The following is a 17270-nucleotide window of genomic DNA, read 5'->3' as shown; positions in this document are numbered from 1 at the left end:
ACGTTACCCCTTATTTATGGGAAATGTTAAAGGAATATCCCACTTTCCCTCTGCTGATGCCCAAGCATCGTTTTTTCCTTTCCAGGATATTCCTTAAGAGGGTTACCTGACAAGCGTTTGTATGTGAGTGCATACCTTGCTTAGATTTGCAGCACAAATTTCGAAGGTAACCATTATCACACAAAAATCCAAACGTAGAACTTTGTCACCCCTCAGTTGAGTTGTTTTTGCAAAAAATGTGAGAATGTCACAACAAAACTTTGAAACCAGTTATACTATGATTCTTATGTAGTCGCTTTGTTCTATAGCTCTCTTTTGTGCTGTAGGATCTAGCTAGCACTACACACACTAAACACTTGAATAAATACTGCTTATATTTTACTGATCCTTGTTGATGTGTATTAGCTAATGCATAAGACTGAATGCTGTTTTTCAGGAAACATATTGTAACCTTGGATGGACACTCCTGTCTGCTGATGTCAATGGCGATGGCCTAAAGGACCTTGTTATTGGATCGCCATATGCACCTGGTGGAGGGGAGCAAAGAGGATTGGTGGCTGCCTTTTATTCTAGCACCAATAGGAATAAGAAAGGTGAAATATGCATACTCACCATATGTATTTGATGGCTAATGGACTAATTGTATTGAGTGCATACCTTCATGACTCTGGGCAAAATGAAAATGGCTGTGTCAGTACACCATGTAACAAGTTGTTCGTTTTTGGGAACATGTTTGTGCTAATTAAAATACCAACACAAACTGTGTGATTGAATGGACTTCATCATCAGATAGAAAGACTAAATTACTAAAACATTCTTCGTACCATTACTAATGTCCATTGCATTGTTCAGTCAACTTACTATTCATCAAAAGTAAATACATTCTGAACATTCTAATTCCAACCAGCCTATTGTGGGCAGCACATTCCATAGAACAGCTTCGGCCATATCTCCCTTCTACACAGACAATGTGTTTTCATTAGCAAAGCGAAGAATCCTTTTTTAAAATGTCGATATTCTTAACTACCTAATTATTTTCTTCTTTTTTTTCTACAGACAGCCATACAGTATACTCTAGATGTTCACTTACTGTTTTCAAAACCACTTCTCTGTTCAAAAAAATACTCTTCTAAAGCGGTCACAAAATACATATGTAATTTAAAAAGTACATCGAGGTAACATAATGTAGACTTCTATTGCCACTTCTAGGTTTTGGTGAAACTTACAGACCCCTCAGCCATCAGCCTCATGATTTATGATGTCAAAAGATGATCTCATTGGTAATTTAGGACCAAGTTACATGGTTATCCATTGTGGCCCTAATTAGGACGGTTTAGAAACTGTGAGTTTCCTCAGGTCGGCTGTCTGACACCACAATTACGATGCGACCACACATGATGCGGTCACAAACTCCCATTTCCCCATGGGAGCATGTGCGGCGGTCGGAAACCGGCCACAGTACAAGCTCCCATAGAGAAAGTTACTGTAAATAGCTGCACTGTGTAGCAGCGACCTAACAGTGTCTGCCACGCAGTGCACAACCCTACCCTGAAACCGGTCCCAGGATGCTTGTTTCAGGTCCAGGGAACCTGGCTTGGCAGTTCGGACTGGACTGTTCCCATGAGGAACAGGGTCAAGACTGATTTGCATATGGCTGGGTCTGAACTGGGGTGGCATGTTGAGCAAAAGAACAATCAATTTAATCCAGATCTCTTGACTGGGGGTGAATGTATGATTCATTCAGCATTCCGTCCATCATTAGTTTGCATAGCATCACTTAAGAGGCCATTATCGCTTTAATGAAACATGAAGTCTGAAGCTAATCGCTGATTAAGCTTCAATATTCCTAGATTATTGAGTAAATAAATGCAAGATATTGAAATGGGGCACCCAATCAGAGTTTAAAGTATCATATATCAGGCAGCTACATTAACAAATTTTTTTATAACAGATTGTCTGAAGTGTGAGAAGGGGATGGACATCCCCTGGTTATCTGGAGTGTATCAGAGCTTATGCAGCCTTAATAAGCCCTGCATTTTCTTAAATCCTAGCGAAGCCGAAACTGTAAATAAAAAAGAACTTAGAAGCGCTCTCTATTCGTCATACAGCATTGCAAGGACTGTGTTGGAATCAAAGAAACCCTCTGTTTACAGTTATATGGCTTACGAACGGCACTGCTACCCCCTGCCAAATGATCTCACTCTACCCATGAGTTGTTGGGAAAGGAGCCTCTTATTCCGGCTGAGGGCTGGGACAGTTAAATGTGCATTGTGTTTCCCTTTGGGTTACCACCCGAAACTTGATTCACTACCCTGTCCATGTGACGGAGTGAGTGGCCAGTCAACCCAGCACTTCTTGTTTTTCTGCAAATACTACATGAAATATATCAAGTGGCTTCTTCTCCCATTTTTTAACAAGAGTAGGCCTATCAGTCTGGTTTCTGCTTATTCATGTATGCTTGCCTTGGCTGATGAAGGGTTGGTTTTTCGCCTGAGCACATTTTTGAGAATTGCTACCAGGGCGCGCAGGACAATGCTTAACTACTGAGTTTTAATTATCCTCGGACATCTCATAATCATTGAATGGATTGGTTTTATATATTAGTGATTTATTTATTATTGCTGATGTTTGTTTTAATTTGGCATCTAAATTTCATGATATTGTGTTTATGCAACTGTAATTCTTACTATTATGCATTACTATTCTTTTCTGTCATTTTTAACCATTGTCGCACTTTTATGGATACAATGTTTATCCGAATAAAGTTTGTGAACTGAACTCTATCAATGGTTGCAAGATGAATGCACCACAAGGCTAAGTAATCCATAGTTACAGGTAATTAACTTTCTCTTCTTTTCTTTAGGTCGCCTGTCTCTACAGCAAGCTGATTGGATGGTCAGTGGTGAAAAAGACTATGCATGGTTTGGGTACTCACTTCACAGTCATAAGCTGGGGAAGCAGACATTACTGTTCATTGGAAGTCCAACCTGGAGCAACAGCAGGTATGTCCTATTGATCTCGATAAAATGCAATGGCCAACTTGAGCTATAATGAATGTCAAGCTCTGGTTTGCCAAAAAAGTATGCACATGCACACTAGTTGAATTAGAACATGAGCTGGTAACATTTGTTTCATAATTTATAAAAAAAAGAATTGTGAACCTAAGGTCTCCTCTGGCAATGCGGACCCTATCCTTATACGCACAACCTTTGCAGACCATTCTGAATTAAAATCTGCAAACAGCTGCTAAGCGTTCTTCAATTCTACGTCTGAAGCAGCATATGGAAACAAATCCTATTTCTGAGGTAGATCAATTATGCTCTTTAAAGTAATACTGTTCATATATCTCTATGTCCTGAGTGCAAAATCATGTTTTTTATCCTGTATGATGTTCTGTGCAGTACCAGATAATCTCACAAACCACTTCTCACAGACCATCTCACAGAAAATCTCACAAAGCACAGACCATCTCACAAATCATGTGCTACGCAAACAAATGATGGACGGAATTCTGAATAAATCATACACCCCCAGTCAAGAGATCTGGGTTAAATCCATTGTTCTTTTGCTCACCACGCCACCCCAGTTTAGACCTAGCCATATGCAAATCAGTCTTGACTCTGTGCTTCATGGGAACAGTCCAGACCGAACTGCCAAGACAGGTCCTCCCTGGATCGGAAACAAGAAACCGGTCCTAGGATGCTTACATATGGCTGGGTCCAAACTGGAATGGCATGGTGAGCAAGAAAACAATGGATTTAGGCCCAGATCTCTGCACTGAGGTGAATGTATGATATTATTCTGCATTCTGTCCATCAATTGTTCTTTTTGGACATCTCACAAATCATGGCACTGCTCTGTCAGGCAAGACGACAGACCAGTGCCATGTGTTGTGTTACAGTTTTGACAGCTGGCTAATATCTTCTCTGACTTTGGGGGAATGGGCCACAGAGATTCCGATAAAGCGATACAGTCCCTGAATATATTTTCAACAAAAGGCATCAAGAGTGGTCCAAAACTTTCTGTCTCTATACAAGCCCCACAAAAACCCTCTGTCTTTTTGCGAGATCACCAGGTCTCAAAACTTGCATCCTTTCTTTTGGACTGTGCATTGTGTCCTATGAAAGAGAAGGAAACCATTGGCATGGGACTTTGTCCAAATGAAAATATGCACTGCTCATTACCCTATTTTGGATGGTGCGATCAATGTGTAAAAAGGCATTATTCATTGTGGATCTGTGCACCCTGGTTTTACAAAATGAGATTTTGAGCTCCGTCTATAGCACCAAATGCACAGGTGTTCTTTCATTTACATGGGGTGTAGAAATGAAGGAATCCCCGTTGCTCTTGTGCCTGCTCTTATTACAGAAGTGTATGCATGACAAACAGGCCCTCAGTAGACATGCTGATGACATATATTTTGCCATACGCACACCTTGGTGGGACTTTATGAGGAGAAACTCCCAAGGTGTTGGATTGTTAGCACCTCTACTACTTCAAGTATGAAAAACAGTGCTGGGTGAGCCTATGTGTTCAATTCATTTGGTCATGTTGTGAGCGTGAATTACACAATGAGTCTCCTGGGGATAGTTAGACTCCGACTAATGCAGGTAGCTCTATCAATTAATAAAAAGAGAGAAAATACTAGTTATTGAACATCCAACAATTAAACGCTTTTCTAGAAATCAGCTAACCGGTCTCAGCTCAGTTTGAGTGTATGCTGTTTCAGACTTGTGGATCCTGGGCTTGAAAAGCTCAGATACCCCAATTTTTGGCACTTTATATGAAGAATTTAAAAAAGAAGTTGAGATTTAGGTCTCAGATTTCGAGATGGAGCATATTGGAATTTTTCAATTAAGAATTGTTAGATATGCCATTTGTGGCTAGCAATCTGGACAAAGCCCAAAGCCAATTTCATCCGTTCTATGATCAGGGAAGCTATGCATTTAGACAAGGCTACCCGTATCCCCTGGTTAATGTACATCAAAAACATGAGTAATATTTTGCGCTTTCCTGACTTTCACAAATGTCCTGATCCTCTTGCCCAGCTACGCACCAGACCATCAAAGATCATTTTGGGATGTGGAAGAGACATATTAGAGCTTGCACTGAATCAGACAAATGTTCGGTCTGTTTGTACAGCCCTTTGAATTTCGGATCCATCATTGAACTTTACCTTAATTGGATAGGTAAGAACTACCAGCGGGCCTTGTTAACCAGGTTGAGATTTAGCACTTTGCACGACCTTGGTGGTGTTTCCTGATCCTTTAAGCCAACCTATGACTCTTGACCCATGTCCATGTGATGAATTTTTCTGTGCAATCAACTTTGCACTTGATCATGTTTTGTGTTATTGCTCTTTTAAGAAACATCGTTTGCTATCACTTTTAAAGGATACTAATATTGAAGATCATAAGACAGCTATGTCATTTCTGCAACCTCTTCCATCTTTTAGTCCATTGTAAACTACATTCTGCACGTTTTTAAGCATAGGAAATGTCATTCGTCAAGAAACAATCATGTATTATCTTGAGTGTTGCTATTTTCTGAGCTCCTTTGATTGTGTTATGCTGCTAACTCCGACTGTTTATGCACAAGACACTTTATGATCTTTCTTTAGTTGGTTTTATACTAGACCTGTGAGACGTGATGATACTCTTCTCTGTTCTATGCACAACACTTAATGATATTCTTATAGTCTGCCTTAAATTGGAACACTGTTTAAATAATCATGCTATTGTGTTTTTAGGATGAGATCTATTAAGATATTTATCTCTGTATGTTTTTTGTATCTGCCTTTTATGGCTTTTAGCCGAATAAAGCTTTTGATTGATTAATTGAACATCAAGACCCATCACTGTGTCAAACAAGGGTGCATACCGGCCATAGCCCTCTTTAACCTGAACATCTGGGACCTGCTACCTGAACTGGATTCTGCCGTCAGCCCTGCTCCAAAACCTGCAAATAAATCCATGACCATGCTGTTCTATGCAGATGATGTAGTCCTTCTAGGTCAAACGATGATGGGTCTACACAGACTGATTGATGCATTACACAAACAACGCAATGACAATACATTTAGAAAAATAAACATCTTAATATTTGGCAGAAAAAATAGGTACCTGGTACATGAATAAGCACTGCTTGACTAAATCTAACAAATACTTGGATGTTGGCTGGATGATAAAGGAGGCCAATTAATAGATCTAAATTAATTGAAGCCCAAAATTGCATTGCCTCCAATTTACTTTTCAAACAATGCTCCAAACTGCAAAATGGCCCACATCTTGAAGATTATCAGCACAAAGCATATTCCCTTTCCTGTGTAAGGCACAGAGGAATACCCAAAGAGATTCAGAGCCGATTTGAACAAAGCACAGAGCACTATCTTTAAGTCTATGTTTTGGCTACCACGCAATACATCACTGGCCCAGATAACAATTCGCCCAGAAGGCCAGTTTCCTGAAGTATATGCACACAACAAGAGTGGGCAACTCATGATCCTTAAATAACTTAGGGCCTGATTTAGATCTCGGCAGATGGGTTACTCAGTCACAACGGTGACGGATATCCAGTCCGCCAAAATATAAATCTCATAGCATATAATGAGACTTATATTTCGGCAGACGGGATATCCGTCAATGTTGTGATGGAGTAAACTGTCCATAGAGATCTAAATCAGGCCCTTAATCTGGTCTGAAGAAAAGTCTCCAAGCAGTAATCACACCCATAACTCCTGGTTAAATGTCCTCACAAAGGAATTCAAATTAAAGGTATCGCTGCCCTGTGGACCGAACATCTTCCTCACCTTCAGTTTAAAACAGCTTTAAATAAAGAAGTTCATGTAGCGTTCATCAAGATGAATTGACTCGATTTTAAGAGAAGAAAGCACATCCACCTCAACATTGATAGTTATGCGCAAAGAGGCATTCAAGAGTATCTCTTTGAACCATTTTCTGCCTAGTACAAAATTATTTTCTAGCAACTACAGATGGACAGCTTCTCTTTATTAGATTTTCTTCTACCCTGGGTGCCCCAATCATCCACCAACAAGTGTTTATGCTGTATGTATCAGGAGACACTGTTTCAAATTCTAAAAGAATGAATATATCTTCTCCGTAGGCCCCTGGTTAATCAGGGTCTATGATCAGATCACAATGTCATTGTTTATCTCCTGAGAGGAGCACATTTGCATGTAATAGTGAGCCTCATAAAATACCTAAATACAGTGGATAAAGCATTAAGGAATGCAGCTCCATCAATAGTATCCTCAGGAACCTAGTCCACCCCAGTTTGGATGTCATTCGTAGAACAATGGACTATCTGTGGACACAGAAGTCAGGTTCCTAGAGGAAGTTTGTAATTTTTTCCCCTGATTTTACCAGGAAACATCATCGGATGATTGTTTTAAATGGACAGCGTTAACTATCCTACCAGCACTAAGACCACAATGACTTATTACTGTTTATTGCAGCATGTCTAACTACCATTCCATGAGCCTGTCTGTTGTGAAGCGCCAATGTTCCAAAGATGTTGTGCTTGTTCTACATCAACAGTCCTTTGAGCTCTGTAGTGTTCAGTGAAAGTTCGAAGTGGAAAGCACTTAGCGGCTTAATTACTAGAGCCCTGCATCAATTTTGCACTATGTAAAGTGGTACATGCATGGCACAGGGCTCTGTATCATATTTATGAAGCCATGCAAAGCCACCCTGCATGGTTTTGAGTGGCCTCATAATTCATGAGTGAGGCGATGTTGTGCAAATCGCTGCGTCGCCTTAATCTGCACCCGGGAGGCGTTCCATGGGCGTTGAGGTGGGTTTTACCACACAACACCCATGGAATTTGACGCTGCCCCAGATTTACAACATCATGTAAACCGGGGGAAATGCCACATCTTTGCGCCTCCTGAGGTGAGGCGAATTTCTGCAGCACACATACAAGGAGTAAGACGCCCCTTAGGGTTGTTTCTGTGCAGGAAGGTGTCTACGTTAGCACTAGGCTGCCAAAATGGCAGCAGGGCAGGGAGAAAGGACAGGGATGCACTATATGTATAAACACAGTTCATTCCTGTCCTTTCACTTTGGCATAGGGCAGCACAGCAAGGTGCCTTGCTGCGCTGCCCTACGCCAAAATCCCGTAAATAAGGGCATGAGTTACCTCATTCACACAATAAATTTAGCTATGGATAAGATATATACATGTATCTCACTGCGGAGCTACTTCAATCCAATTTCTTCAATTTATGTATTGCTATTTATGTAGAACAGTTACTTGGGCTGCAAAACGCATATCTATACTATTTATTTGCACTAGGTTAAGCATTTTATCCCAACAGAGCACTGCACTTTATATACATTTGTGGTAGTTTAAATATCTAGGGCTTATTTATATAGATTCTTTTTTGGGTAGGAGCTGATGAACATTATTAATTGTTATCACTCAGGCTTTTGAACATTAAGCCAACAATTGATTACTTGCTAATGAAATTTCTGATTCTGTAAATAGTCATTTGGACTTTACACTGGCAACCATATCAATGTTCATTTGTTCTTTACCATACTTCAATCAAGAAACAATTATGATTCTATAAATAGATGAACATATTGAGGCCAATCTGTTGTAAGCATATGTCAATTAAGATACATATGCTAGCTCTGCACATATTCTTTAATTTATTTTGCTTGCACTTTAACCCCTTGCGTGCTCGTGACGGAACCGTTCCGTCACGAGCCTTGGGTGGGCCGTGCTAGTGACGGAACGGTTCCGTCACGGCCCGCTCGCCGCGCGGCGCGAATTCCGCGCCTGCGCTGACGTTCTAAAGAGCGGGCGAGGCCGTGACGGAACCGTTCTGTCATAAGCACAGCTCATCCGAGGGCCATGACGGAGCGGTTCCATCACGAGTACGCGAGCGCCACGCGGCCCCCCCTCCCCCTTAGCACTGCGGCGGAATAGCCGCCGCAGCTAAGGGGTTAATGAACTTGATTGTCTAAATAAAGCAATTCTCACTGTCAAACCAGGATTTAGGGTACTTGGTTCAACCTGCCTTACTGGGTCCCTTTAGCTGGCTCGCACTTTACCCCGGCTGGCCTGAACTTGTGACTTTGTCTCGGTCCGGTGGCGGCCAGATATCCACAGTTGATCCTTTATGCCTTTTGGCACTATTTTTACTAAACACCTTTAATCTCGAATATCTCTGGTTCTACTAATAGGATAGTTATCATTCTGGTCTTGTTTTCTTTATTACAAAGTACTCTCTTTTCCTAACTCCTATGTGGACTCCCTTTGTAATGTGCTTGCACTGTATTACTGGTTGAAATGTTGTACAAATACTTAACACATTGCCTCTGAGTACAGCATGACTGCTCTGTGCCAAGCTCCCAGAGGGTTGAGCACAGGTTTATTTAGGATTGCTTCTGATTTCACCCTGAGAAGAATTGTGATTGCTGTTTTAGAAGTGTTTCACACCCGCCAACTAACAACCCAATTTCGTAAAAGAATTTAGGACCAATGTCATAAAATATATTGTGTATCGTACAAGCTAACTTAAAAATAATTATCTTGTGTAATGGAAGCTAGTGAAGCTGGCAAATATGGTTGGTACATGGTCAAAAATGTTTTCAAAGTAGGCATTGTCCTAGTCGGTGTGTTTGGATTTTGTATGCTCTCTTAATATTCATCTTGGGGACTAATGAAAGCTAAGTTTCCATTATTAGTGTGGGGATGCATACATTTTGATATTCCATGAGGGAAGGATACAAATGGAAATATTTAGCACAGAATAATCTACTGGGACAAGCTAGTTTTTCAAGCAACTTTTTTTTTTTTAAGTTTTTATTGAAGTACTTGACATTCTACATCATAACAAATAATACACGATGAATGATAAGGCTGTAGAACTCTGGCATAAGCAATATAATGAGACTAAGAATAATAGCACAGACATCAAATCCAAATAAAGAACATACACATCTTAATCTAATAACAGAAATGTCCATTAATCAAAATATGATTTCCATATTTTTTAGATTTTCCTCAACCCCCAAATCCTTTGTGCGTATACATATTCACTTTTCCTAACTCGTTTAATTTTATGAAACCACTCATCTATCGTGGGAACCGTTTCTGACCTCCAATACTGAAGTAGCAATGATCTTGCCACTGCAATAACGATGTAAAGAAGTTTAGCTAACGATTCAGGCAATTTTAATTCTGAATCAAAACCATATAATATTAAATTAACATTGCAAGGAACAGTAATCTTTAAATAAGTTTGAAGCGAAGTAAAAATTTCCTGCCAGAATATCCTAATTTTAGAACAGTGAACAATTTTATGTGACCAGTTAGCGAGACCTTGTTGTCTACATCTAAAACAAATAGATGGATTGTTAGGATACATTTTAGAGATGACCGCTGGAGTGCGATATAAGAGCCATTTACTAAAGAAAGACATTCTTCGCCAATTGGCGCCTCTCAAAACACTAAAATTAAATTTATTTATGGTTTTCCAAGTGTTGAGAGTCAACTCAGAATTTTCGTGTTTCTGACATTTCCTAATTGCTTTACCACTTAGATCGCCATCCCTACTTTGCGCTAAGCAGCGTCTCCATTCGCCGGGGTTCTTGGAGCACGAGGACCCAAAAAGAACATTAGTTAAATGAGAAGATTGACTGATCTGAATTTCGGTGATTTGAGAACCTGCAACGGGGAGGGAATTTTAATCTCTTGACAAATAAGATTAAAAAAAATATATATAAATAGTGTCTGGCCATTAACTGGTTGTTTAAATCTTGAGAGGTACTGTACAAAATATGCGTAATAGTAGTCTTTAAGATTTGGTAGGGCAAGACCTCCTTGGTCCGTATCTTCATACAGAGTATTAATAGCAATGCGGGGGGTCTTTTTTGCCCAGACAGAAGCTGAGAATAAAGACTCGACTTTTGAAAAGAATGAGCCTGGCAAAGAACAAGAGATCGTAGAAAACAAAAAATTAAATAGGGGGAGCACTGACATTTTAATTAAAGCCACCCTGCCCAGGATGGATAGTGGTAGTACGTTCCAACGTGCCAACATGTTACGAACCTTTTGAATAAGTGGAGCATAATTCAGTGAGTACAAATCTTTTACTGAGACAGAGAAAAAGACCCCCAAGTACCTCTTTGGTCTATTATTAGTGCAGCTTTGTATGTTAGAATGTAGTTTGGGAACTATACCACCACAAACTAGAATCGCAGTTTTCTTTTTATTAATTCGATATCCCCCGAGGGCCTCAAATTCCTCAAAGATTAGAAGAGCCTGTGTTTGAGAATCCATTTCAGGTTTAATCAGTAACATTATATCGTCCGCTTATAATTTAATCTTAGCCATTGCTTTTATGGGAGGAGAAATATAAGTGCAGTTGCGAATTGCAGCAGCTAGTGGCTCAATAAAAAAAGCAAAAAGAACAGGTGACAATGGGCAGCCTTGCCTTGTGCCTCGCTGAACTGCAATCGAACCTACAGAAGCTGCATTAATAATAATATTAGCTTTAGCACCCCTATATAAATTCTGAATTAAATTAATTTGTGATGGAATCCCAAAATGCTGTAAAATAAAAAAGTGTCTCCCAAACCACTAAATCAAAAGCTTTTTCCGCATCAAAAAATAAAACCAAAGCAGGAATCTCTCAAGTTTCAAAATAATCTAAAGCTTCAATCAACAAATGTGTATTAGTGAAAAGCTGTCGGCCTGCAATAAACCCGTTCTGTCAGGATGAATCAATTCTGCAGAAACATTATTAAAGCGAATTGAGATTAATTTTGTAACAATTTTATAGTCAGAATTCAGCAATCTGATTGGCCTGTAAGAATTAGGATCCTTAGATTCCTTCCCCCCTTAAGAAAACTAACCACCGTTCCATCTTGAAAGGAAGCTGGGATTGGACCTCCCCCCAACATAGAATTTAATAATAACAGAAAAAGTTCCGAAAAGGAGCTGAAAAAAGCCAGGAAAAACTCAGCAGGAAGTCCGTCCGGACCCCAAGCCTTCCCAGAGGGAAGACTTTTTAATACCATTTCCACTTCTTCCCTAGAAAATGGGGTTACCATCATCTGTTTGTCTACTTGGGAAAGGGATGAAAGAAGGTATTTATTTAAAAAGTCATTTAACTTTTGTTGATCTATATTATGAGACGTTCTATAGATATTTTCATAATGAGAGAGCATTATTGACCCTATCTCTCCGGACTCTGAGGTTTCCGTGTGAGTAATAGGGGATTGTAGAGAGTGAAACCTACTAGCCACTGCTTGCTCCTTAATCTGCCAAGATAGAAATTTACCAGTAAAGTTGCTATGTTCATACATTTTTTGTGATTGCCTGCAGAAAATCTCCTCACTTTTTTCATAATAATATGCACTAAGCTCCCGCTTGGCCGCATTCAATTGATTCTGTACACTACCCGAGGGATTCTGATATCTTTGTTCTGTTAACACCTGTATTTTTTGCTGCAAATTTTTTTTCATATTCCTAGTAAATAAGGATTCCATCGCATCTTTTCCTATAATAATTCCCCGAATAAAAGCCTTCAGGGAGTCCCAAACAACGTGGAGAGGAGCAGTGCCAATATTGCATGCAGTAAAATCTCTTATCTCGGATTTAAGTAATGCTACCCATGATTCATCAGACAAATATATCTTGTTAAAGACCCAGCGTTTAGAAGTTCTATTGCTCTTCCCCCCAAAAAACTCGGTGATTAACACAGCATGGTCGGAAAAATCATTATGTAAAATCTTCTGATACAAAAAATTTAATTTTGTGGAGGCGAGAAAAAAATCGATACGAGAAGATGACTTAAATCTTCCCGACCAGCACGTAAACTCTTTTTTTAAGGGATTCTGTTGCCGCCATGGATCACATAGATTCAGTATCCTAATATTATTAGTAATAGATCTAAGCGATTTAGGTTTAGACTGTTTGTTTATAATGGTAGTGGAGTCTAATTTTAGATTCATAAGAATGTTGAAATCGCCCCGATAACAATATTTCCCCACCATTAAAAGAGACTGAAACAAATCTTCCTAAAACAAAGAATCATCATTTAGAGGAGCATACAAACTGACCAAAGTCAGAGGTATTTGTGTATTTTCCAGTTTACATGTGACCCAACACCAACGGCCTTGACCTTCTTCTGTATGAATAATTTCAGCGTGCAGATTTTTATTTAAAAAGAGTGCAACGCCTCTCTGAGATTCGGTAAATAAAGAAAAACCTCGGTATGAGGCCCAAGCTTTAAACATAGTAAAATCTTCAACTTTTGAGATTGGAATATGGATCTCTAGAAGCAGTATTACTGCGGGATTCTCAGTCATAATTCATGTTTCTATTGCACGCATTTTCTTATTATTATTTAATCCATTCACGTTGAAAGATACAATTTTCAACCCAATTCTAGAAGACATTTAACTTAAACCAACAGCTTTTATTCCTAATCAGATAGAGTAAAAAAAAAAAAAAGAATAAAAAAAAGAAGAATAGACCCCCACCATATGGGCTTGCCAAAAAGAAGAAAGGCCAATTCTTTGTCCTATGTACTTAACAAAAAAGAAATTTATAACATCAAGTACTTCATATTTTATTCTTTTTACCCTGCAACACCTGTGGACCCAACCCCTTAACCCTCCTTCAGCTAGTGGCGCTCCTCCTACTCTACTCCCCCTCACCCATGCTAGCCACAAGTCACTACCCCTTAACATTGAGGTGTCGTGTTGCTACACCCCTTCAGCCACCCCTTTAACTCTCGCCCCCTCCCCCCCCCGGATAGTGATGATGAGCAAGGGTGGGCAGATAGAATATCCCAGCCTGTCTAACCAGCTTCCATCTCCCCAAGCAGCTCCTAAGCTTCCTGAACATCAGACAGCATATAAAATTTGCCTTTAATCCAAACTCTAAGGTTTGACTGCTGAGCTATCATAGCCTGAGCACCCTTAGCCTTAAATAGATGTAAAATCTTTACAAACTCCTTCCTGCGTCTAGCTGCGGCAGCCGACATATCGGATTAAATCCGACATTTCACCGTTGCGTTTACCGGAAACTGCCTCTGTTTAATAGCTTTCGAAAGGATTTGCTCTTTAATCCTGACATCCGCAAAATTTAACAAAATAGTGCGAGGAAGGCTAGAGTTTGAAGGTAGGTGAGCCGGGACCCGATGAGCTCGGGTAATAGTTAAATCACCTTTAAATTCGGGAATCACACCCTGCTGAAGAAATTATGTAACCCAGAGAAGCATATGAGATCCCTCAATTCCTTCTGGAACCCCGACTATTCGATCTTCGATTATAATTTTATATGTCATCTAGTTTAACCTCCATCCCCCTTGTTATCTTAAATACACTTTTAGCCTCCTTTTTAGCTTCTGTCATTTGATCCTCCAGATTAGAGATTCTCTCCTCAGCTACTGATAGACGGGCAGGGAGAGTGGATACTAGTTCTTCAATGTTGTCCATTTTGTCCAGTCTCTGATGTATAGAGGCCAATTCAGTTTTTTGAGACCTCTTCACCTCCCTTATTTCGTCTAGGATTAAATTCAACATGTCTTTAACGGACATCTGCAATTCGCCTACAGTCTCAGTGTTCATGTCTAGGATGGGACTGAAAGGGTCCGCCTCACTTCCAGAATTTGCATCCTGTACTACCGAAGTACGACCTGTACTTGCTTGCTCCTCCGTTGAATCTAGAGTAACTGGGTTTTTAATTCCATTTACGGAAATAGTATCAGATGCCATATTTGTCTTTAAATTATCTGAAGACGTAGTGTCAGCCGGCATATATGAAGGTTGAATAAGAGGCAGAGGAATGAGAATATTAGATGGAGACACAGTTGATTTTTTATCAAAGAGAGGAAACTGTTTTGGAGGCTGGGAGGACCCAGGTGTCTTAGCCTTATTTTCCATATTCAAATCGTGATGAGTGGATAGATTGGGCGATACTGCGCCAATGTTGATTTTCCCAATTTCAAATTCAATATTCGCAGTATTAATTGCTAAGCTGGATTGAACAGGACGTTGTTCCGGAGGATCTTCCGACTCTTCGGAACTCACCGAGGAATGCGTCGAATTTTCCTCCCTGTGGTCCCCTTTCTCTGCTAATTTAGCAGCAGCCTCTTTTGCTTGCTGTCGCCGAGCCCAAGCCTTGCTTCGAGCAGTCAGAAGCTTGCCCATATTACACACAGCGATTCTATAGGCTACCAGACCTATTTAGTGTGAAGAGATGCTTGCTGGACAGAAAATACAATCACAAGAAAGTCTTTTAGATGGCACGATGCAAAAAACAAAAACTCAAATCTGGATAAGCTGACTGAACCATATAGCTATGCAGTAGCGCAGTGCAAGAGTCTGTATTCCTCCGTGGCATAATTTATTCTCTTAGCCAAAAGATAAGCAAACAGTAGAAGGGCTAATATCCAGGGCTCGAGTCGGGGTACCACGCGGGTGGATGGCGTCCCCCCACTTATTTTACCGGGACCATCCCCCCTGCCAAACAGCTGGACTTCACTCTTTGGCCTCTCTGGGACGAGGAGCTCAGCACCTTTCGTGACGTCACTTCCTGTCATGACGTCACCTCCGGTGACAGCGTCCCCCCACTTCTTTTTTCACGACTTGTGCCCTGCTAATATCAGATATCCTTCCCCCTCAGTTACTACGTTTTTTTTCACCTTCCACTGAAGGAAAGCCCCGGAAAAACAAGCGTGTTGAGAGGGAAATCACACACATTGTCTCTGACTTTAATCAGCGTCTAGAAAAATCCTAAATAGCCACTTTCCACTGAAAAGCCTGGGATTATGGATATCGAAGTCCGTAGCACCAAAAGTGAAAAACCAGCTCAATGTTATTTTTTTTAAGTAACATAAAAGTTGCTACCTTTCTGCATTGCAGTTTGTTTGTGTCTTTGCAGTATTTAGCAGTGTTTAACTGTGTTTAACAGTATATAGCAGTGCAAAAGAAAAGGGGTTTCTTTCCCTCCTATGTGTTTTTTTCCCCCACACCGCACGACTAACAGCCGCACCTTCTTATCCTTTTTTTTTCCCGAAATATTCTGGAGCTCACCTGCCACTGCCGCCGCCATACAGAATCGAGACCCAATTTAGGAAAGATGCAGGTGTCTCAGAACACCAGGAATCGCTGGCTGGCTGATACAGACAGGGAGTTGCTGCTGCTGCGAGCAAGGAAGGCAAACCACCGCGGCTAAGCCCCAAGGATTTAGGAAAGTAACTCCTGCTCTTGCCGCTTCCGCTGCCTCGCTGGTCGTCGCTGAGGGATACCTGCAGATAACGCTCTCCGTCCTCCGTCCTCCAACTGGGGTGTAAAAGGACTTTTTCTGCCGGCAAGTTAGAAAGTGTAAGCTGAAGACCGGATGGGTTTTACGAGGGCTCGAGGTTCCGGATCGCCGCCTCAAACTGCACAGTAGCTCATAGTAGCTCACATAAGGCAGGAGCCATCGACCCGCCAGCTACTGCCGCCATCATCTTCGTGGGGGGGAGGAGCTAGGGCACCGTTCACAGGTGCTACGTGGAGGCGTGGAACTCCACCATCGGCCGCCGTGCACCCAGTTCTCAAGTACACTTTGTTCTGACACTCACTCTCAAACAACTAAAACTTGATATTTCTAATTTAACACAGTGCTCACAGCATTCCTAGATTCGTTACATTGGATGCTGATTCACGACAGCTACCCATTGAGTTCAGCCATACAGGGGAGTCCTATCAATTTACCTTGTTTTGGATCAGAATTATTTCTGACCTGGAGGCCTTTCATTTAATAAGCATCCAAGTACTAGTCAGTCAGTTAGAAATCTTCATTCGATCAAATGAATGACCATAAAAGCACATAAAATAAATACATACAACATTCAAACAATAATTAATACGGAATTAAAAAAGATAAAAAATATTATCAAATTATTACAAAAGAGTGTCTCCGAAGAAGCCAAAGCTGGCAGATATGAGTTTAAATTTCTATTACGTCAGATACTATTTATATATCTGTTGAAAATAAATGGGTTATTATAACATGAACCCATATATACAAAGAGCAAACCTCAGTCACAATCAGCTAGCAGATGTCTTCCTTAATTTCAGGGCTGAGACAATAACATTTAAAACTACATGACATAAAAGAGGGAGGAGAATGTAAGCACTGAATATACTGCAGCCCTTCTTTATGCGTTTTAAAATTCATTGCCCATAAAAAGCAATATAAAAAGGGGACTAATGTGCTGTACAATTTACAAACAAGGATAA

At 40.4% G+C, this 17270-nt stretch overlaps 1 protein-coding gene across 1 annotated transcript in view; it reads left to right on the top strand.

Annotated features, from left to right (window-relative positions):
* GPLD1 (glycosylphosphatidylinositol specific phospholipase D1) overlaps positions 1–17270 on the top strand; it is a 586386-nt gene that overhangs the window by 396765 nt on the left and 172351 nt on the right. The window contains exons 17-18 of the mRNA XM_078685714.1: positions 437–593; positions 2864–3002. Coding sequence (XP_078541840.1) covers positions 437–593; positions 2864–3002 — 296 coding nt within the window. The remainder of the gene's footprint in view (positions 1–436; positions 594–2863; positions 3003–17270) is intronic.

The sequence above is a fragment of the Lissotriton helveticus genome, chromosome 4_1 (genome assembly GCF_964261635.1).
Source record: "Lissotriton helveticus chromosome 4_1, aLisHel1.1, whole genome shotgun sequence".
Taxonomy (NCBI): Eukaryota; Metazoa; Chordata; class Amphibia; order Caudata; family Salamandridae; genus Lissotriton; species Lissotriton helveticus.
This window is presented reverse-complemented; position numbering and strand designations above follow the sequence as displayed.